Source organism: Dermatophagoides pteronyssinus, unplaced genomic scaffold, assembly GCF_027571235.1.
Source record: "Dermatophagoides pteronyssinus isolate colony J.1.1.1.1 unplaced genomic scaffold, Derpt_VIB-CSIC_2022.12 sq0037, whole genome shotgun sequence".
Classification (NCBI taxonomy): Eukaryota; Metazoa; Arthropoda; class Arachnida; order Sarcoptiformes; family Pyroglyphidae; genus Dermatophagoides; species Dermatophagoides pteronyssinus.
Window position 1 is genome coordinate 144620 of NW_027461561.1, and position 23073 is coordinate 167692.

Sequence of the window (23073 nt, forward strand, 5' to 3'; positions counted from 1 at the left end):
ACTAGTCAAGCTTGAATCTTGAAAGATTATTTTCTTTGTTTGTTTTTTTTTCAAATCAAAAAACAACAATTTTTGAACTAATTTGATTTAAAATAAAAAAAAACATTTCAAAGATAATTCTCAACGATGTCAACAACGGGCAAACGAATCAAGAATAGAAAATCAAGGACATCATGATGATTTAGATGATGATGATTACTATGATTATCATTCTTTATAGACTTTATTATTACCATCAGCAGCCGGCGGCTGAATTTATCTATAACACGACCCTACTTCAGAAAAAAAAAGTTCAGGTAGGCAATATCAAAAAAGGTAAGCCAGTTGAGTTTGGCAAGAATATACTTACTAATGAATGGTCATTGTTGATAATAATTGCATAGTAGTGGTTGGTCGGTTGGTTGTTTTTGTCGCCGTCATCATCATCATTGACTGGCCATTGGAATGTTGTTTTGCTACCAAGACGTGCATTGAGTTTTGTTTATTATCGTCGTTGGTTATTGGCGCGCGTCGAAAGGTTGTTGTCGTTCGTTCGTTTTTTTTTTTTGCTTGGCTTGCTCGGTTATAGAAAGGTGGCACATTTGTGTAGCTCGTCATCAAGACAGGACAGATCAACGAATCGAATGATATTATCTTCAAGAACCATCAAATCAAATCGATTGGCATTCTTTATTTTTTTCAAAAATTTCTTTCATTTGCTAATTTGATTTGTGTATGTGTTTCAACCATTCAACTTCATCATGATTATCAATTTTTTGTGATTTTACTTTTACTGTAAAACTTTTTTAAATCTTGAAAATGATGGAATCAAGAAATTCATTGGATCTTGAAGAGGTTTGGTTTGCTTTTTTGTTTTTCCAATTTTGTGAATTTTTCATTTTTCATTTAATCAGATTGTATCGATTGAATTGGATTCAACAACGAATAATGTGATGACCAACAACAATGATAATGATAATAATGATGATCATCAACAACAACAAAATTCAACAACAACAAATTCGAATCAAAATATTCAACAAATATTTTCCGAACGTATACGAATGGCAGCAAAATCTATACAAACCGGTGATTATACAGCGGCTATACGTTTATATAGCGAGGCATTGAAATTGGATCATTCCAATCATATTGTTTATGGTAATCGTTCGGCTGTTTATTGTCGTTTGGGACGTTATGATAAAGCATTACATGATGCAAATAAAGCCCGTGATCTATGTCCAAATTGGAGTAAAGCTTATTATCGTCAAGGTATTGCATTACAATTTCTACAACGATATCCTGATGCACTGGCTGCATTTGCATCAGGTTTAGCTAAAGAATCTAAATCTACTCAATTATTATCGGCATTTGTTGAAACAGCAATGAAATCACCATTACGTGCTACCCTCGAACCAATTTATCGTCAACTTCAAGTAATGAATTTTGATAAATCTCCATTTGTGATAACATCGGTAGTTGGTCAAGAATTATTAGCTGCAACACATTTTGCAGCTGCTGTTACAGTATTAGAATCAGCATTGCAAATTGGTTCCTGTTCGCTAAAACTTCGTGGATCAGTATTTTCAGCATTAAGTACTGCATATTGGTCATTAAATAATCTTGATCAAGCAATTGATTATATGCAACAAGATTTACAAGTTGCACGAACATTAGGTGATATTCTGGGTGAATGTCGTGCACATGCTAATCTTGGTTCAGCATATTTTGCTAAATGTAGTTATCGTGAAGCATTATCATCACATCGTTATCAATTAGTATTGGCTATGAAACATAAACACAATGATCAGGCAGCATTAGCATTAACATCACTTGGTCATGTTTATTCAGCGATTGGTGATCTGAAAAATGCCCTATCAAGTCATCAACAATGTTTGCAAATTATACGACAATTAGGTGGTGATCCATTAGCTGAAGCCAGAGAAATCGGTAATGTTGGTTCAGTACATTTGGCTGCCGGTGAATTCGATAAAGCGATTGAATATCATTTGGAACATGTAAAATTATCAAAATTATTGGGTAATAAATCGGAAGAAGCAAGAGCATATTCAAATCTTGGTTCAGCATATCATTATCGTCGTCAATATGAACAAGCAATACAATTTCATGAACAAGTATTACGTATATCACAAGAATTGGGTGATCGAATTATTGAATCAAAAGCATATGCTGGTTTGGGACATGCATCACGTTGTATGAAAGATTTCATACAAGCAAAACGTTGGTATGAACGACAATTAGATGCAGCATTGAATACAAAAGATCGTTTGGCTGAAGCAAAAGCTTGTTCCAATCTGGGAATCGTTTATCAATTGTTGGGTGATTTAGATGGTTCACTTAAACTTCATTGGTCACATTTAAATATTTGTAAACAATTGAATGATCAACAGGGTATTGGACGTGCTTACGGTAATATTGGTAATGTTTATTCAACAATGAAACAACCAGATGAAGCAATGAAATATTATAAAATGGAATTAGAAATTTCAAAAGAATTACAAGATCGTTCAGCTGAAGCAGCTGCTCATGGAAGTCTGGCATTATGTTTCGAATCATTACATCTGATGGATCAAGCATTGAAACATCTAAATTTGCATCTAAATATTGCACGTGAAATTAATGATTTACAAAATGAATCACAAGCACTGTGTAATCTTGGTAATTTTTATCATTCTAATCAAAATTACGAGAAAGCCATTCATTATTTTGAACAATATCTGCAAACAACAACCGCTTTGAATGATAAAGATGGTCAAACTAATGCTAGCCATTATTTAGGTTTAGCTAACCTTGCATCAAAACAATATCAATCAGCTATGAAATATTTTCAATTAGATTTGGAACAATCAAAACAATTACAAGATCGTCAAAATATTTGTCGTGCTTATTATCATCTTGGTTTAGTTTATTCGGCAATCGATAATTTTGATTCAGCATTAGAATGTTATCGAAATTTTCTTTGTTTAACATCACAGCAGCAAAATGATGAAAGATTAAAAGTAATGGGTTATATTGGTGATATATTGATCAAACAGGCAAAATATATGGAAGCTAAGAAAATTTTGGAAAAAAAACTTTCCATATCCAGATCAATGGGTGAATGTTTGCATGAAGCTATGGCATTACAATCACTTGGTAATTGTCAACGAATCTCTGGTGATTGGGAACAAGCTGTTGAATTTTTTCAACAAGAATTACAAATTCGACAATCATCTAATTTGGTGACTGATGATTCATCGCTAGAAGTGGATGAAGAAATGATTCGATGTTTAAATGATTTAGGTGAATGTTATTTGAAAATCGAAAATTATCGTTTAGCGTATGAATGTTTTTGTAAACAATTGGAAAAATGTGAACAATTTTATCATTGCCGAATTGATTGTTTGAATGAAGCTTCTGGTTTTTTGATCGAATACGATTCGAATGGTTATTATGGTCGTCGACAACAACGGCAACAGCAACTACAACAATTTGCTGATAATAATAATAATGTTTTGCAGCAACAACAACTTAAATCTTGTCAAATGCTAGCACAAGCATTCAATAATTTGGCCGTTACAAAATTTCAAATGAATCATTATGAAGAATCGATTAGTTTTTATGAACGTCAATCAACATTGATAAGTGAAACGATTGAACGATTCGATAATCATCAAACATCAACATCGATAATTTCCGATGCGGCTGATGATCATCGAAATGACAATGGTCAAACAGAAATGTCATCCACAACCACTATTATCGATAATCTTATTGTTAGCAATACGAATTGTTCGAGATCGATTGGTGATTGTTATTTTGCACAACGTCGTTATGATGATGCCATCAAATTTTATCTAGATTTTCTTTCGACAAGTAAATCATTATCGGATCAAGAACAAATTTATTGTTTATTGGGAAAATGTTATCAATTGATAAATAATCTGCAACAATCACTGGTTTCATATGAAAAACGTTTAGTTATTGCACATGAAATTGGTTGTAATCAAACAAAAGCATTAGCATATGGTGAACTTGGTCATTTGCATCGTTTATTAGGAAATTATGAACAATCAATTAGTTGTTTTAAACATGAACAAGAATTGGGTAAAATAACTAATCTTAATTCCAATGGTCAAAATGATGATGATCAACATCAAAAACAAATTGGCCTTTTGATCGAAGCTGAAGCATTACATGGACTTGGTCAAGTTGCACAAGAAATGCATGATTATGAACGTAGTCTTAAATATCATTCATCAGCATTGACAATAGCACAGGAAATCGGTTCATTAGAAATGGAATCACGTGCATATGGTGCTATTGGCAATGCATATAATGCTCTTGGAAATCCCGAATCAGCCATCAGATATCAGGAAAAATATCTATCCGTGGCCAGGATTATTGGTGATTTGAATGCACAAGTTTCAGCACTATCATCTTTGGGTAAAATAAATTCATCGAATAGTAATTATCATCAAGCACGAAGATATTTTCAACAAGCATTAACGATTGTTGAAAATCGAAATAATCAAACACGTATTGGTTATCGTGATGAAGAAGAAGCTAGAATTTGTTATGAACTTGGTATGGTATTATGGGCAATGAATGAATTACAAGTGGCTGAAACACATTTACGACGTTCAGTTGATTTGATTGAAAATCTACAGAATCTTAATTCATCGGCAACACAATTAATGATTGAACCGATGATGATGACCACAGCGACCGGCGGCTACGGTAGCAATACCAGTGATGCATCATCAACAACATCATCATCGAATTATGATCGAATTCGTTGGCAAAATTTACCAATAATGCCAACATCAATGTCAACCATTTCACAATCACATCATCATCATCAACATTATCTTCATTATCAAGGTGCATCATATGAAGCATTGATCAAGATACTAATTGCATTACAACGGCCAACCGAAGCCCTGTTGATAGCTGAACGTTCACGAACACGATCGTTTTCAAAATCGAAAAAAAATTCCGGAATATTTTCCAATATTACAACAATCGATCAGATTGTTGATATGGCCAGAAGTCAACATGCAGCCATTCTTTATTATTCAATGACGATTGATGGTAGTTATAATTCATGGCTCATAACACCAAATCAAGTGGATTTTGCATCATTATTGAAAACAGATCGTGAAAAAATTTTACAATTAATCAACAGTGTACAGAATTCATTATTCAATCAAGAATCATTATCGATTGATTATCGATCATCGATTGATGATTATCCCGATACAGCAACATTTGAACGGTCATCATCGATGCATCATTTGCGACGAAATCATCTATTAAATTCATCAAATTATTCATTGAGTTCATTATTTTCACTGGCATCATCAGTAACATCAACATCAACAGCATCGACAACAAGATTACATCGTCAACAACAACAACAACAACAAAGAAATCATCGACGTTCATCAAATATTAATCTTTCACAACAACGAAAATCATTTGATCATATTACTGGATCATGTCCATCGAATATTGATTCGCAAGATTCATTATCCACAACATCATTAACGAATACAAAAATGAAACGTTCAACTAGTTATCGTTGGCATTTGAATCATAATTGGCCAGGATTTTCATCCGCTTCTACTGCATTATATGATATTTTAATTGGACCATTTCAAAATCAATTGAACGAAAATGAATCAACCATCAATCAGCTTTTGCTGGTATTAGATGGTGATCTTTTTCTTGTTCCATGGAATATGCTTCGTAATAAGGATGAACAATTTTTAAGTGAAAGATATTCACTGTTAGTCATACCATCATTAAATGTTCTACGTGGTGATCAAAATAATACGAAAAACAAATTTTCAAGAAAAAAATCCGATGATTATCATTCAACAATAACATCATTAGTTGTTGCTAATCCAACAATGCCCAATAAATTAACAGTGTCAAGAGCCAACGACGATGATGATCATAATCATCATAATAATCATCGACCACAACTGTATTTTGAAAATCCAGCATCAAGTAAAGAAGCTGCATTTGTTAGTGAATTATTATCCACACGGCCATTGATTGGAACCGAAGCTAATAAAGAAGCTGTACTGGCACAATTATCCACTGCACAATGTATACATTTTTCATCATATATTATTGATAATACTGATGGTGATCCATTAAAAATGGCTACTGGTCTTGGTATTGCCATATCACCATCGGATGTATTGATTGGTGATAGTGCACATCAATTACATGATCATGAATATTTGCTTACACCACATGATCTTATTAGTATTGGTCTTTCAGCAAAATTGGTCGTTATTTCTTGGTAAGTTTTTTGTTTTGTCGATGTTAAACATGATGTTAATGTTATTTTGATTAGCCCGGCAATATCATCACGATCGACAAATCATGCAGCCGCTTTAAATGCTGCAACAACATATAATTCCTCACAAGTATTGAAAACAATAACATCGGCATTATTACAGGCTGGTGCTTCCTGTGTTCTTCTTACATTATGGCCTGTATCGTTGAATGCATTACAGGTTTTATTTCGAATATTTTATTGTTCCCTTTTACAAGGAACACGTGTTTCGACAGCATTAAAAGAAGCAGTCAGTACTATTCAGAATACAACACATTTTTCACATCCACGTAATTGGGCTGGTTTCATTTTGATTGGTTCGGATGTTCGACTTTCATCACAAGTAGCATTAATGTCATCATCATTAGCTACGTTGATCAAAACACCGGAAAAATCACGTGATGCTATGCGTGTCGTACTACATTTGGTGGAAAAATCCTTACAACGGATTCAATGTGGCCAGAAAAATGCAATGTACACAACAGTTCAAAGTATTGATAATAAAGTTGGCATCAATACTAAAGGATGGCGTGAATTATTGATTGCTGTTGGATTTCGTTTCGAACCAGCATCATCAACTAATGGTGGTTTACCGGCTTGTGTATTTTTTCCACAATCCGATCCAAATGGTCGTCTACAACGTTGTTCAAATGCATTACAAGCAATTCTAGCCCTTTCACCAGCAACAATAGCTGCCGTATCGAAATTAATTGCAAATTCTTCTGATTATGTTGGCCAAATTATCGATAAACTTGAACATATTATTAATTATGGTGATCAATGTAATGATATTGGTCAATCATCATTACTTGGATCATATTTAGAAACATTAAATCTTAAACTTTGGTCAATACAAGGTTGTCATGAACTTTATGCATCACTTGGTTTTGATCTAATGGAAGTCGGTACCGATTCTGTAACATTACGTGCCGGCAAAAATGCCAATTTTCGAACAATTATGTTTACATTTAGATCATTACAGGCATTAATTGCTGATACTGAAACTGATGATGCTCAACAACAACAACAAAACAATAATCAAGATGATCATAAAGCCGATACAGAATCAATGATGATTAAGAAATCAGAAAATGATGAAAGGAAACAGATTGATTTATTAAAAACAAGTAAGTTTTTCCAATTATTTTATTTCATTAAAAAATTTTAAATATTATTTAATATCACATAGAATCATTGGATGTTGATGATAATAATATTCATACAAGACAATCAAGCAATTCATCGACAATCAAATCAGCTAATAGTTATTATCAATGTTCAAAAATGGCAACATCATCATCAATTATTGCTGAATCTTCACCCGGATCAAGAGGATTTTCAATCGGTCGTAATCCATTGGATGTTGAATTGATCGAAATGAAATTGAAATCAATGCCCACCAATATCAATACAAGAACAATGGTTGAAGATTTACAATCAACAACCAGTTCACAATCATCGATTGCTACATCCAATACAGTATTGAATCGACAATTATCATCATATACATGAAAAGCTAGTCAATTTTTTCAATATTTGGAATCTCTGTTATTATTGTAAATTTGTATATAAAATCAATTTATCATCCAATAAAATTTCGCATGTTCTTTACCATTGAAAAAAAATTTTAATTCAAATCTTTACGGTGGAAAAAAGGCATAATAAAAAAAATGAAAAAAGAAAAAATGGACAAGATTTAAAAAATGTTTCTTCAATCATATTTTGATTGATTTTCGAAACCGAAGTGTATCGAAGAAAATCCGGTGATAATTGTATCAAATTCAATAGCCTTTTAAACTTTTCATTTCATATCGATTTCGTTTCTTTTGCTGTGTAAAGCCATCCAGATTATCTTCAATCATTTCGAGAATTGTGGTTATTCTGTAGAAAAAGTAAAAAACAAAATTTCAAATTTAAAAACAATTTTTTCAACAAAAAAAATCCTTACCGTTCATCTTTATTCGAAATCAATGTTGTTTGCAATAAAACATGTTGAATTTCAGTAAAAAATTCTTTAATTTTAAATTCCATTCGAGCTTTTTTAATCGATATCAATAATTTTGGTGCCGAAATTCCCAATGAATCAATCAAAAGATCTAGATAAATTTCTGGATGATGATCGGATTGTGAATTTTGTAGTAAAAATTTCAAAATTCTTAACAAAAAATCCATTGAATCATTTGGATTAAAATTGATTACATTACGATCAAACATAACGATAATCAAATAGATAGTATTCCAATAATGATTCAATGATTTTTGTTTATTCAATTCAAATTGTTCACGTATTATATCGGAATATTGATCAATTTGTCCGTGTAATTTTTCATAATCACAAACATCCGAATATATACCGGATTCAATACGTTCACGTAACCATTCCATTATGGTATGATTCCAATTATCAATTTTCAACATTGATGCAATTTTTACAATCGGCTCAACCAGATGATCAATTTGTTCATAAAATTCAATGATTAATAATTCAAACATCCATCGTATCAGACGTAAACGTTCATCCATTGATAAATTAATAAATAAATTTAAACGAGCTTCACGAAATCGACATAAAAATCTAACTGTTGTTAGATCTTGATATTGACGGAAAAAATTTCTAACATTAATACGCCACCAATCATCTTGATCTTTGGCTAAAAGATCCGGATTTTTGCGCCAACAAAACCAACAACGACAAATTTCTGTTTGTTTTGAATCATCACGATTATGATCGACATGGTTGTGGATCAAACCATTCGAACATTTATCATCATTATTCGAATCGATAAAATTTTGTTTTTCAACTTTTTCCAACGATGTTGTTGTTGCCGATGGTTTTTCTTCATCATGATGTTGTTCATGTTCATGTTTCGAAATGGAATCAATAGATTTTTCAATAGCTTCAATCAATACTTTTATTTGTTTTTTAATTCCATTTGAAAATTCACCAAATTCATCAAACAATTTTTGATTATTGCTTCGATTTACAATGGATAATAATTGAGAAAATTCTTGATTAATTTTATCGATTCGAATCAATAAACGATTCAATTCACTTGTATCATTAATATTATTATTATTATTACGATATTCGATTTCAATTTCATCAATATCATCACTACATTTCATAAATTTTTTTTGTAAATCAAATAATTTTGATTTTGATCCCATTTTTGATTGATTGATTTGATTTGATTGACTGGATTGAATTGAATTGAATTTAAAATCGAAAAATGACGAAACAAAACGAAAAAAGGAAAAACAAAAAACAAAAAAAAAGAAACAGAAAAACACAAAAAAATAACGAATTTTAGTGGCGTGTGTGCTGAGCGATGGTACCATTCAGAAATAAAGTTTTTATTTGAAAATACGCATGTCCCATTCGAGCATGATGATGAAATCGAACGAAAAAAAAAAGAAACCGAAAAAGTTTTCAAAAATTTTGCCAAGAAATTTTTTTTTATTGATATTTTTGTCATTTTAATTAACCCAAATAAATGTCAAAATAGTAAATATTAATACAAAATTTTACTATATGAATTTGAAAAGATTTAAAAAAAGGATTTTTCAACAGATAAAACCATATTAAAACCTCGAATGATCTTGGTTTCTATGGACTTTGAATCAATCATAACGATGATGGATTGTTCGATGATCAAACGAATTTGGATTTGTTAACTGATGATTATGTCTGGTAAAGTGACAATCAAAACAAGATTACCAGATTATGGTACCAGATTTCGGATTTTTGATTCACCAGATTAATCCGGAGAAGAAATCATTACCACTTGCAGCAGCAACAAATGCTTTTTCTACAATAATTAAAGGATACAATTAAATAAAGAAAACAAAATTCAAAAAGTGTTCAAGATTACTTACTTACTTAAAATAATTAAACAATCATTGTTAAGATAGAATGCAGATGAGGTTGCATTAAGCAAAAAATTGGCCCATAATCAGTGTTTTGTTTATAAAATGGTTGGTCTATGCAAAAAAAAGAAATTATTGATTTGATTTGAATCATAAATTTTTTTGTCCAACTTACTTTGATTCCAAATAATCTGGTCATTTAGCATTCGAATGTTTAAATTTCATCAATATTACATCCATTTTCTTGGGGTTATTTCAAAATAAATATTCAATATTACTTTTGAATAATGATGATAAAAATTTTGGTCCGACCAACAAAAAAAATTTGTTGTTATTTCGATCCATTAAATACAATTCGAGGAACATGATAGTTTGATCATTCATGTTTCTCGAAAAAAAAGACACTCGAATCGATCCAAGAGGCGAATTCGATGCTGATATCAATATTAAAAATGGTTATCATAACATTTTTTTGGAATTTCTTCATTGTTTGTGTATTGAGTTGGTATTTTTGTGTGTGTTTGAAAATTTTAAAATCGAAAAATGACGAAACAAAACGGAAAAAGGAAAAACAAAAAAAAATAGAAACAGACACTGAGAAAAAAGTCCATTTTGGATGCCGTAATAACGCCAACATTGAGGTATGCACGCCATCAAAAAAAGCATGTAAATGTGTTAGCGATTGGCGTGCAAACCACACTTTTCTCTCAGTGGAAAACAGAAAAACAAAACAAAAAATAACGAATTTAGTGGCGTGTGTGTGTGCTGAGCGATGGTACCATTCATAAATAAAGTTTTTATTTGAAAATACGCATGTCCCATTCGAGCATGATGATGAAATCGAACGAAAAAAAAGAAATCGAAAAAGTTAAAAAAATTTTTTTGTTATTTTTGTCATAAAAATTTTCAATTAACCCAAATTAATGTCAAAATAGTAAATAATAATACAAAATTTTACAATATAAATTTATTTAAAAAAAAGGATGTTTCAACCTCGAATGATCTTGGTTTCTATGGAATCTGAATCAATCAAGAAAAAGCTTAACGATGATGGATTGTTCGATGATCAAACGAATTTGGATTTGTCAACTGATGATTATGTCTTGTTAAGCGATTATGAACAATCAAAACAAGACAAATCCCGATTATAGTACCGGATTTCGGTATGAGAATGAGCATCATTTTTCATCTTTTTTTCAATTCGAGATTCACCAGATTTGATCCAGAGAAGAAATCATTAAAACTTGCAGCAGCAATGTTTTTTTTCTACAATAATTAAAGGATACAATAAATAAAGAAAACAAAATTCAAAAAGTGTTCAAGATTACTTACAAAATTACTTATATTTACAAACATTGTTAAGATGGAACGAAGAATTGACCATGTCTAAGAATCGTCTATGTAAAAAAAGAAATAGAAAAAAAAAGAAATTATTGATTTGATTTGAATTTTGTCCAACTTACTTTGATTCCAAATAATTCAACTTTCGAATGTTTAAATTCCATTAATATTACATCCTTTTGAATGATGTAATATTAATGGAATTTATTCAAGGATACCCTTTAATGTACCGCGATAACATTTCAGTGATAAATACAATAATTTTTGTGACCGTGATCGTCGAAATTGATCAATAAACGATGTCAGGGTAAATATTTACAATCATTGTTGACAAAAAAATCATTGTGATCAAAAAGACACTCGAATCGATCCAAGAGGCGAATTCGATGCTGATATCAATATGAATAATGATTATCATAACTTTATTTTGAAATTCTTCATTGATTTTGTTGTTGTTTCATTTGGTTTGAAATTGAAATTAAAATTTTTTATTTTGTGTTGTTGTTTGTGTAATGAGCTGGTATTTTTGTGTGTTTGAAAAATTTAAAATCGAAAAAGGAAAAACAAAAAAACAGAAACAGAAAAACAAAACAAAAAATAACGAATTTTAGTGTGTGTGCTGAGCAATGGTACCATTCAGAAATAAGGTATGTCCTATTCGAGCATGATGATGATTAAATCGAACGAAAAAAGAAAAACGAAATTCGAAAAAGTTTTCAAAAAATTTTGCCGAGAAATTTTTTTGATATTTTTGTCAGAAAAATTTTTAATTAAGCCAAATTAATGTCAAAATAGTAAATATGAATGATCAAACGAATTTGGATTTGATAACTGATAAAGGAAAGGAAATGAAAAAAAAATGGAAAATGTAAAGTTTATTGACGACGATTCATCGATTTCATTTGATTTTCAATCAAGTTTATGGCCATAGTTCGTCTATGTAAAAAAAATAACCAGAAAAAAAAGAAATTAATTTGATTTGAATCAATAAATTTTTGTCCAACTTACTTTGATTCCAAATAATCAGGCCATTCAATATTCGATGATGATGATGAATGTTTAAATTTCATTAATATTTCATCCATTTGTGTAATGGTTAGACTATTTTTATCATCATTATCATTCGATGATGATGATAAAAATTTTGGTCCGACCAACAAAATAAAATCCGTCAATAACTCCAAATAAATTTCACAATTCTGTTTGGTTGATTGTTTGGATAAATAACGGAAAATTTCATGAATATCTTTATTTGGGCGTGAAATGCTTTTATTGTACATTGTACCAATTATATTTAATGTACCGCGGTAACATTTCAGTGATTCACTTTTTTTCATTTCGAATGATTCTATCAATGTTGATTTGATTGATTGAATTGGGCATTGATCAATTTCTTGTTGTAAATGGCGATAATCAACAATATCACCATAAAGACCGGCAAAAATTTTATCACGTGCCCATTCCATAATATGCAATTGTGGTCGTGATATACGTATAATATCGGCAATTTTAATAAATGGCACAATCAATTTATCATGCTCATCCGGATAATTAGATGCCAATTCATCCAACATTGAATTGAATAATTCAATCCGATCATCCAATGATAAATACAATAATTTTTGTGACCGAGAACGTCGAAATTGATCAATGAAACGATGTGCCGGTAATTGATAATATTGATGAATAAAATTTTTCATATTCATTACCCAATCAGTTTCAGGATTTGCCACACATGGTTCAACAGCGGTTGGATCAGGTTTATCATCAAAAATCAAATCACCACCATTAGCCAATCGTACATTGCTAATGAAATCAACATCATCAAAATTTGAATCAAAACCAAAAAATTTATTACGATTTTTTAATACTTGATTCAATTTTTGTTCCAATTTTTGTTCGGTAAAATATTTTGAGCAAGATGATGGTGGTGGTCGCGACGGTGATGGTGATCGTGATTCAGGTCCAGATGATGATGAAATATTTAAACGATTTTGATGGATTTTGATATTGGCGATGGATAATTGTTCATCATCATTTCTATTTGTTGTTGGATTCGATAATAAAGGCCGTCGTTGCGATGTCGATGACGACGTCGATGTTGTTGTTGTTGTTGTTGATGATGATGATGATGATTGTTTCGAATCAATGGGAATTCCATTTTGTTTTAAACTTTGGAATTTTTTCGAAATTTTTTCATCATATTGTTTAATTTTTTCACCCAATTGTTGAACGATCGCTATCAATGGCTTTTCAACATTTTTCTGTGTGAAAATGGTTTGAACCAATTCTTTATAAAGATGATTTTGTTCATCCAATTGGGAACGAAGTTTATTTAAATCTTCCAACGTTGTTGTTTCATATGCACTCATATCGATTTCATCAACTTTCAAATCGATAGCGATACATTTTTTTTGCATAGAAAATTTATCATCGTGATTTTTTTGATGATTCGATTTATGATTCGATTTTGACGCGGTGGTACCACTCATTCGACGATTATTATCAATTGTAGCTCTAGCTTTTGATCGTCGATGCATTGTAACTGAATGAATTGATTGTTTAAAAAAAAAGAAATTTTGAAAGAAAGAAAAATGTTATCAACACGAGCAACAACAACAAAAATAACGAGAAAAGGAAGTTGTGACTCAAAATACATTAATGTTTTTCTCTGCGCATGCGCATGCAGTACTCGAACAATGTTCTGTAAACATGCAATTTTATTGGAAAATTTCTTTTTTTTCCAAAAGAAAAATTCGGGAACTTTTCCGTCGAAAACGAAAAAAAAACAAATTAAAAATTAAAAAATGGAAAATTGAAAATTTTATTTTGAAAAAATGTTAAATAGAATTTTTGTTACATTGAATAATGATGTTTCCGTGGTCGTTGTTGTTTTTTTCGCCTTGTTCGACTAAAATATGGCAATCATACAAGCTGTTGAAAAACAAAACAATTTTATTGAGTTTTATTATCGGATTGAGAAAAAGAGTCGATTTTGAAAAAACAAATATTTTATCTATTCATTTCAATTTTTATAAAACAATCATTGTTGAAAATTATTGTTACAAGCTGTTGATAATAATGAGAATTAATATAATAGGAATAATGATTTAATTCGCTGATGTAATCGATTTGAATTTATCAAAGCTTGAATCAACACCAACGAAATTATTTTCATTTTTTAATACTTGTTTCAAACGATTTGATGGAACAACATTTTCAATTTCATTTCGATTCGATTTTGGATCGGTAAAATAATTTGACCATGATGATTTATCCTTTGATGGTGGTGGTGGTGGCGGCGGCGGCGGCAGTGATGGTGATCGTGATCCAATTTCAGAGTCAGATGATGATGATGATGATGATGATTGTTTCAAATCAATAGGAATTCCATTTTGTTTTAAAAATTTTGATTTTTTTCAAAATTTTATCATCATATTGTTGGATTTTCTCACCCAATTTTTGAACAATCACTATCAATGGTTGTTCAACATTTTTCTGAGTAAAAATCGTTCGAACCAATTCTTTATGAAGAAGATTTTGTTCATCCAATTCGGAACGATGTTTATTCAAATCATCCATCGTAGTTGCATCATATCGATTTCATCAACTTTCAAATCGATTGAAATACATTTTTTTTGCAAAACAAATTTATCATCGTGAATTTTTAGTTGATTATGATTCAATGTTGACGCCATGGTGGTACCATCCATGCCACGATTATTATCATTTGTAGCTTTTGATCGTCGATCCATTATTGCTGAATTATCATATTGAATAAATGAATCGAGATTGTGTTTCAAAAAAGAAAAAGAAATTTTGAAAAACAAAATTGAAATTAAGAAATTTCGAAAGAAAATTGCTTGTGTCCTAAACGAAAGCAACAACAACAAAAAACGAGCAAAGGAAGTTGTGACTCAAAACACATTAATGTTTTTCTCTGTGCATGCATTACTCAAATTCGATATGTCGAATGCTGTGTACATGCAATTTTATTGGAAAATTTTTTTTTCCAAAAGAAAAATTCGGGAACTTTTCCGTCGAAAACGAAAAAAAAATGCGAAATTCGAAATTTTAAAGTGGAAAATTGAAAATTTTATTTTGAAAATTTATAATTTTTTAACATTGAATAATGTTTTTACAATCATTGTTAAGATGGAATGAAGATGAGGTTGCATTAAGCAAAAAATTGGCCCATAATCAGTGTTTTGTTTATAAATTGTTCGGACGACGAATCATTTTATTTTCTATCATATTGATGACCATGGTTCGTCTATGTAAGAAAATAAATAGAAAAAAGAAATCATTGATTTGATTTGAATCATTCATTTTTGTCCAACTTACTTTGATTTCAAATAATCAGGTCATTTAGCTTTCGAATGTTTAAATTCCATTAATATTACATCCTTTTGAAAGATAATGATGAAAAATATTTGTTCAACATTTTTCTGTGTAAAAATCGTTCGAACCAATTCTTTATGAAGAAGATTTTGTTCATTCAATTCTGAACGATGTTTATTCAAATCATCCAACGAATGTGGGTGCGTTTGGGTTAATTTTCATCACTTCAAATTATTTTCCTGGAACACCTGATGAAGAAAAAATGGTTGGTTAACATGGAGAATTCACCCATCTTATTCAAGGATACCCTTTAATGTACCGCGATAACATTTCAAAGATAAATATAATAATTTTTGTGGCCGTGATCGTCGAAATTGATCAATAAACGATGTCCGGGTAAATACTTACAATCATTGTTGACAAAATTTCGTTTGAAATTAAAATTTTTTATTTTGTGTTGTTGTTTGTGTAATGAGTTGGCATTTTTGTGTGTTTGAAAAATATAAAATCGAAAAATGACGAAACAAAACGAAAAAAGGAAAAACAAAAAAACAGAAAAACAAAACAACGAATTTTAGTGTGTGTGTGTGCTGAGCGATGGCACCATTCAGAAATAAGGTTTTTATTTGAAAATACGCATGTCCTATTCGAGCATGATGATGCATGATTAAATCGAACGAAAAAAGAAAAACGAAATTCGAAAAAGTTTTCAAAAAATTTTGCCGAGAAATTTTTTTGATATTTTTGTCAGAAAAATTTTTAATAGTAAATATGAATGATCAAACGAATTTGGATTTGTTAACAGATGAAAGAAAGGAAATGAAAAAAAAATTGTTCATAAATTATTTGGATTACGAATCATCAATTTCATTTGTTTTTCTATCAGATTGATTACCATGCTTCGTCTATGCAAAAAAAAAAAAATAAGAAATTATTACTTTGATTTGAATCAATAAATTTTTGTCCAACTTACTTTGATTCCAAATAATCAGGCCATTCAATATTCGATGATGATGATGATGAATGTTTAAATTTTATTAATATTTCATCCATTTGTGCAATGGTTAGACTATTTTTTGAATCATTATCATTCGATGATGATGATAAAAATTTTGGTCCGACCAACAAAAGAAAGTCCGTCAATAATTCCAGATACATTTCACGATTGTGTTTAGTTGATTGTTTGGATAAAGAACGGAAAATTTCAAAGATATCTTTGTTCGGTGTTGATATACTTTTATTGTACATTGTACCGATCAAATGCATTGTACCACGATATTGTTTCAATGATTTACATTTTTTTGTTTCGAATAATTTTTGCAGTGTTGATTTGATTGATTGAATTGGGCATTGATCAATTTCTTGTTGTAAATGGCGATAATTAACAATATCACCATAAAGGCCGGCAAAAATTTTATCACGAGCCCATTCCATAATATGTAATTGTGGTCGTGATATACGTATGATTTCGGCAATTTTGATGAATGGCACAATCAATTGATCATGCTCATCCGGATAATTAGATGCCAATTCATCTAACATTGAATTGAATAATTCAATCCGATCATCCAATGACAAATACAATAATTTTTGTGACCGAGAACGTCGAAATTGATCAATGAAACGATGTGCCGGTAATTGATAATATTGATGAATAAAATTTTTCATATTCATTACCCAATCAGTTTCAGGATTTGCCACACATGGTTCAACAGCGGTTGTATCAGGATTATCATCAAAAATCAAATCACCACCATTAGCCAATCGTACATTGCTATTGAAATCATAATCATCAAAATTTGAATCAACACCAACAAAATTATTTTTATTTTTTAATACTTGTTCCAATTTATTGATACCATTGTTGGATTTGTGTAAATTTGATGTTTTCATTGAATTTGATTGAAATGATAATTGTTTTGTTCGGAAAAATTATCATTACGCCGATTACGACGATTTGATGGATCAACATTTTCATTTCGATTCGATTTTGGATGGGCAAAATATTTTGAGCAAGATGATTTATCCTTAGATGGTGGTGGTGGTCGTGACGGTGATGGTGATCGTGATTCAGGTCCAGAAGATGAGCGAATATTTGAACAATTTTGATTAATTTTCATATTGGCGATGGATGATTGTTCATCATCATTGCTATTTGTTGTTGGAGTCGGCAACAAAGTTGGTTTCGATAATAAAGGCCGTCGTTGCGATGTCGATGTCGACGTTGTTGTTGTTGATGATGATGATGATGATTGTTTCGAATCAATGGGAATTCCATTTTGTTTTAAACTTTGGAATTTTTTCGAAATTTTTTCATCATATTGTTTAATTTTTCACCCAATTGTTGAACGATCGCTATCAATGGCTTTTCAACATTTTTCTGTGTGAAAATTGTTTGAACCAATTCTTTATAAAGAATATTTTGTTCATTTAATTCCAAACGATGTTTATTTAAATCGTCCAACGTATTTGCATCGTATGCACTCATATCGATTTCATCAACTTTCATATCGATTGAAATGCATTTTTTGAATAGCAAATTTATCATCGTGAATTTTTCGTTGATTCGATTTATGATTCGATGTTGTCGCGGTGGTACCACTCATGCGACGATTATTATTAGTGCTGATTCTAGCTTTTGATCGTCGATGCATGATTATTCCTGAATTGTCAGGTTGAATGAATTAATGAAACGATTGTGTTTGCAAAAAGATAAAGAAATTTTAAAATTTCGAAATTTTTGTAATTAACAAAAGCAACAACAACAAAAATAACGAGAAAAGGAAGTTGTGACTAAAAATACATAAATGTTTTTCTCTGCGCATGCATTACTCAAATTCGATATGTCGAATGCTGTGTACATGCAATTTTATTGGAAAATTTTTTTCCAAAAGAAAAATTCGGGAACTTTTCCGTCGAAAACGAAAAAAAAATGCGAAATTCGAAAAAGTTTAAAAAATTTTGCCAAGAAATTTTTTTGATATTTTTGTCATGAAAAATCTTTTTACATAGTCATATGAATGATCAAACGAATTTGGATTTGTTAACAGATGAAAGAAAGGAAATGAAAAAAAATTGTTCATAAATTATTTGGATTACGAATCATCAATTTCATTTGTTTTTCTATCAGATTGATTACCATGCTTCGTCTATGCAAAAAAAAAAATAAGAAATTATTACTTTGATTTGAATCAATAAATTTTTGTCCAACTTACTTTGATTCCAAATAATCATCATTCGATGATGATGATGAATGTTTAAATTTCATTAATATTTCATCCATTTGTGCAATGGTTAGACTATTTTTGAATCATTATCATTCGATGATGATGATAAAAATTTTGGTCCGACCAACAAAATGAAATCCGTCAATAATTCCAGATAAATTTCACAATTTTGTTTGGTTGATTGTTTGGATAAAGAACAGAAAATTTCAAAGATATCTTTGTTCGGTGTTGATATACTTTTATTGTACATAGTACCGATCAAATGCAATGTACCACGATATTGTTTCAATGATTTACATTTTTTTATTTCCGAATGATTCTTTGCAATGTTGATTTGATTGATTCATTTCGACATTGATCGATTTGTTGTTGTAAATGGCGATAATTAACAATATCACCATAAAGGCCGGCAAAAATTTTATCACGAGCCCATTCCATGATATGTAATTGTGGTCGTGATATACGAATAATATCGGCAATTTTGATAAATGGCACGATTAATTGATCATGTTCATCCGGATAATTGGATGCCAAATCATCTAACATTGAATTAAATAATTCAATCCGATCATCCAATGATAAAAATAATAATTGGTGTGACCTTGATCGTCGAAATTGATCAATGAAACGATGTGCCGGTAATTGATGATATTGATGAATAAAATTTTTCATATTCATTACCCAATCAGTTTCAGGATTTGCCACACATGGTTCAACAGCGGTTGGATCAGGATTATCATCAAAAATCAAATCACCACCATTAGCCAATCGTACATTGCTATTGAAATCATCATCATCAAAATTTGAATCAACACCAACAAAATTATTTTTATTTTTTAATACTTGTTCCAATTTATTGATACCATTGTTGGATTTGTGTAAATTTGATGTTTTCATTGAATTTGATTGAAATGATAATTGTTTTTGTTCGGAAAAATTATCATTACGCCGATTACGACGATTTGATGGATCAACATTTTCATTTCGATTCGATTTTGGATGGGCAAAATATTTTGAGCAAGATGATTTATCCTTAGATGGTGGTGGTGGTCGTGACGGTGATGGTGATCGTGATTCAGGTCCAGAAGATGAGCGAATATTTGAACAATTTTGATTAATTTTCATATTGGCGATGGATGATTGTTCATCATCATTGCTATTTGTTGTTGGAGTCGGCAACAAAGTTGGTTTCGATAAAGGCCGTCGTTGCGATGTCGATGTCGACGTTGTTGTTGTTGATGATGATGATGATGATTGTTTCGAATCAATGGGAATTCCATTTTGTTTTAAACTTTGGAATTTTTTCGAAATTTTATCATCATATTGTTTAATTTTTTCACCCAATTGTTGAACGATCGCTATCAATGGCTTTTCAACATTTTTCTGTGTGAAAATTGTTTGAACCAATTCTTTATAAAGAATATTTTGTTCATTTAATTCCAAACGATGTTTATTTAAATCGTCCAACGTATTTGCATCGTATGCACTCATATCGATTTCATCAACTTTCATATCGATTGAAATGCATTTTTTTTGAATAGCAAATTTATCATCGTGAATTTTTCGTTGATTCGATTTATGATTCGATGTTGTCGCGGTGGTACCACTCATGCGACGATTATTATTAGTGCTGATTCTAGCTTTTGATCGTCGATGCATGATTATTCCTGAATTGTCAGGTTGAATGAATTAATGAAACGATTGTGTTTGCAAAAAGATAAAGAAATTTTAAAATTTCGAAATTTTTGTAATTAACAAAAGCAACAACAACAAAAATAACGAGAAAAGGAAGTTGTGACTAAAAATACATAAATGTTTTTCTCTGCGCATGCATTACTCAAATTCGATATGTCGAATGCTGTGTACAAGCAATTTTATTGGAAAATTTTTTTTCCAAAAGAAAAATTCGGGAACTTTTCCGTCGAAAACGAAAAAAAAATGCGAAATTCGAAATTTTAAAATTGAAAATTTTATTTTGAAAATGTTAAATTTTTCAACATTGAATAATCTTTTTACAATCATTGTTAAGATGGAATGAAGATGGGGTTGTTTATAAATTGTTCGGACGACGAATCATTTTATTTTCTATCATATTGATGACCATGGTTCGTCTATGTAAGAAAATAAATAGAAAAAAGAAATCATTGATTTGATTTGAATCATTCATTTTTGTCCAACTTACTTTGATTTCAAATGATCAGGATATTCAGCTTTCGAATGTTTAAATTCCATTAATATTCTATCCATTTGATATTTTTCATCATTACCTTTGGATAATGATGAAAAATATTTTGGTCCTACCAACAAAATGAAATCGGTCAATAATTCCAGATAAATTTCACGATTTTGTTTGGTTGAATGTTTGGATAAAGAACAGAAAATTTCAAAGATATCTTTGTTCGGTGTTGATATACTTTCATTGTATATAGTACCGATCAAATTTAATGTACCGCGGTAACATTTCAATGATTCAAGTTTTTTTATTTCCAATGATTCTTTTAATGTTGATTTGATTGATTGATTTTGACGTTGATCGATTAGTCGATGTAAATGGCGATAATCAACAATATCACTATAAAGACCGGCAAAAATTTTATCACGTGCCCATTCCATAATATGTAATTGTGGTCGTGATATACGTATGATTTCGGCAATTTTGATAAATGGCACAATCAATTGATCATGTTCATCCGGATAATTAGATGCCAATTCATCCAACATTGAATTAAATAATTTAATACGATTATCCAATGATAAAAATAATAATTGGTGTGAAAGCGATTTTTGAAATTGATCAATGAAATGATGTGCTGGTAATTGATGATATTGACGAATGAAATTTTTCATATTCTTCGGCCAATCAGTTGCAGGATTTGCCACACATGATTCAACAGTGGTTGGATCAGGATTATCATCAAAAATTAGATCACCACCATTGGCCAATCGTACATTGATAATGAAATCCTCATCATCAAAATTTGAATCAACACCAACAAATTTATTACGATTTTTTAATATCTGTTCAAATTCAGTGAAATGATTGGATTTGTATGAATCTGATGTTTTCATTGAATTTGATTGAAATGATAATTGTTTTTTTCCGGTAAAATTATCATTACGTCGATTTGATGGAACAAGATTTTCAATTTCCTTTCGATTCAATTTTGGATCGTTAAAATAATTTGACCATGATTTATCCTTTGATGGCGGTGGTGGTCGCGACGGTGATGATGATCGTGATTCAGATCCGGATGATGATGGATTCGGCAACAAAGTTGGTTCCAATAATAAAGTTGATGTCGATGTCGACGTTGTTGTTGTTGATGATGATAATAATGATTTTGATTGTTTCCAATCAATGGGAATTCCATTTTGTTTCAAAATTTTGATTTTTTTCAAAATTTTATCATCATATTGTTCAATTTTTTCACCCAATTGTTTAACAATCGCTATCAATGATTGTTCAACATTTTTCTGAGTAAAAATCGTTCGAACCAATTCGTTATGAAGAAGATTTTGTTCATTCAATTCTGAACGATGTTTATACAAATCATCCAATGTAGTTGCATCATATGCACTCATATCGATTGCATCAACTTTCATATCGATTGAAATGCATTTTTTTTGCAAAGCAAATTTATCATCGTGAATTTTTCGTTGATTTGATTTATGATTCGATGTTGTCGCGGTGGTACCAATCATGCGACGATTATCATCAGTTGTAGCTTTTGATGATCGATGCATTATTCCTGAATTGCAGATTGAATCGATTGTGTTTCAAAAAGATGATGAAATTTTGAAATTTTTGTTATTAACAAAAGCAACAACAAAAAACGAGCAAAGGAAGTTGTGACTCAAGAAACATTAATGTTTTTCTCTGCGCATGCATTACTCAAATTCGTTATGTCGAATGCTGTTGTAAAATTTCTTTTTTCAAAAGAAAAATTCGGAAAATTTTCCGTCGAA

The 23073-nt window shown here is 30.5% G+C and overlaps 6 protein-coding genes across 11 annotated transcripts; 1 reads left to right on the forward strand and 5 right to left on the reverse strand.

The window, feature by feature from the left end:
- Positions 1-694: 694 nt before the first annotated feature.
- LOC113794853 (uncharacterized) lies at positions 695-7977 on the forward strand. The gene is made up of 4 exons (XM_027344999.2): positions 695-834; positions 894-6295; positions 6350-7458; positions 7521-7977. Exons 1-4 carry the CDS (start codon positions 799-801, stop codon positions 7841-7843), a joined length of 6870 nt encoding a protein of 2289 aa, XP_027200800.2. The 5' UTR covers positions 695-798; the 3' UTR covers positions 7844-7977.
- LOC113794855 (uncharacterized) lies at positions 7951-9663 on the reverse strand. Its single transcript, XM_075823826.1, has 2 exons — positions 8280-9663; positions 7951-8212 (listed from the first exon to the last, which is right to left on the reverse strand). Exons 1-2 carry the CDS (start codon positions 9497-9499, stop codon positions 8113-8115), a joined length of 1320 nt encoding a protein of 439 aa, XP_075679941.1. The 5' UTR covers positions 9500-9663; the 3' UTR covers positions 7951-8112.
- A 2108-nt stretch (positions 9664-11771) lies between these two features.
- On the reverse strand, positions 11772-14165 carry LOC142646012 (uncharacterized). Its single transcript, XM_075823824.1, has 2 exons — positions 12548-14165; positions 11772-12475 (listed from the first exon to the last, which is right to left on the reverse strand). The coding sequence occupies exons 1-2, from the start codon at positions 14077-14079 to the stop codon at positions 12415-12417; spliced, it is 1593 nt and encodes a 530-aa protein (XP_075679939.1). The 5' UTR covers positions 14080-14165; the 3' UTR covers positions 11772-12414.
- Positions 14166-15611: 1446 nt separating this feature from the next.
- LOC113794808 (uncharacterized) lies at positions 15612-22956 on the reverse strand. 4 transcript variants are annotated; one of them, XR_012847035.1, is made up of 3 exons: positions 16289-16539; positions 15884-16128; positions 15612-15812 (listed from the first exon to the last, which is right to left on the reverse strand). XR_012847035.1 is itself a non-coding variant. In XM_075823823.1 (2 exons), the coding sequence occupies exons 1-2, from the start codon at positions 22849-22851 to the stop codon at positions 15752-15754; spliced, it is 1623 nt and encodes a 540-aa protein (XP_075679938.1). In that variant the 5' UTR covers positions 22852-22956; the 3' UTR covers positions 15612-15751. The 4 variants fall into 4 exon arrangements, 2 of the variants coding, with proteins under 2 accessions (XP_075679938.1, XP_075679937.1); XR_012847034.1 differs by having other exon boundaries at positions 16188-16521; XM_075823823.1 differs by lacking the exons at positions 15884-16128; positions 16289-16539 and adding an exon at positions 21290-22956.
- Positions 16639-18708, reverse strand: LOC113794854 (uncharacterized). 3 transcript variants are annotated; one of them, XM_075823827.1, is made up of 3 exons: positions 17740-18708; positions 16854-17654; positions 16639-16785 (listed from the first exon to the last, which is right to left on the reverse strand). In XM_075823827.1, exons 1-3 carry the CDS (start codon positions 17856-17858, stop codon positions 16716-16718), a joined length of 990 nt encoding a protein of 329 aa, XP_075679942.1. In that variant the 5' UTR covers positions 17859-18708; the 3' UTR covers positions 16639-16715. The 3 variants fall into 3 exon arrangements, with proteins under 3 accessions (XP_075679942.1, XP_075679943.1, XP_027200801.2); XM_075823828.1 differs by having other exon boundaries at positions 17720-18707; XM_027345000.2 differs by having other exon boundaries at positions 16854-18708.
- On the reverse strand, positions 18917-20940 carry LOC142646010 (uncharacterized). The gene is given in 4 exon segments (XM_075823817.1): positions 18917-19029; positions 19096-19189; positions 19192-19417; positions 19420-20940. Coding segments are annotated over 4 exon segments (1737 nt in total). The 5' UTR covers positions 20767-20940; the 3' UTR covers positions 18917-18959.
- Positions 22957-23073: the final 117 nt, after the last annotated feature.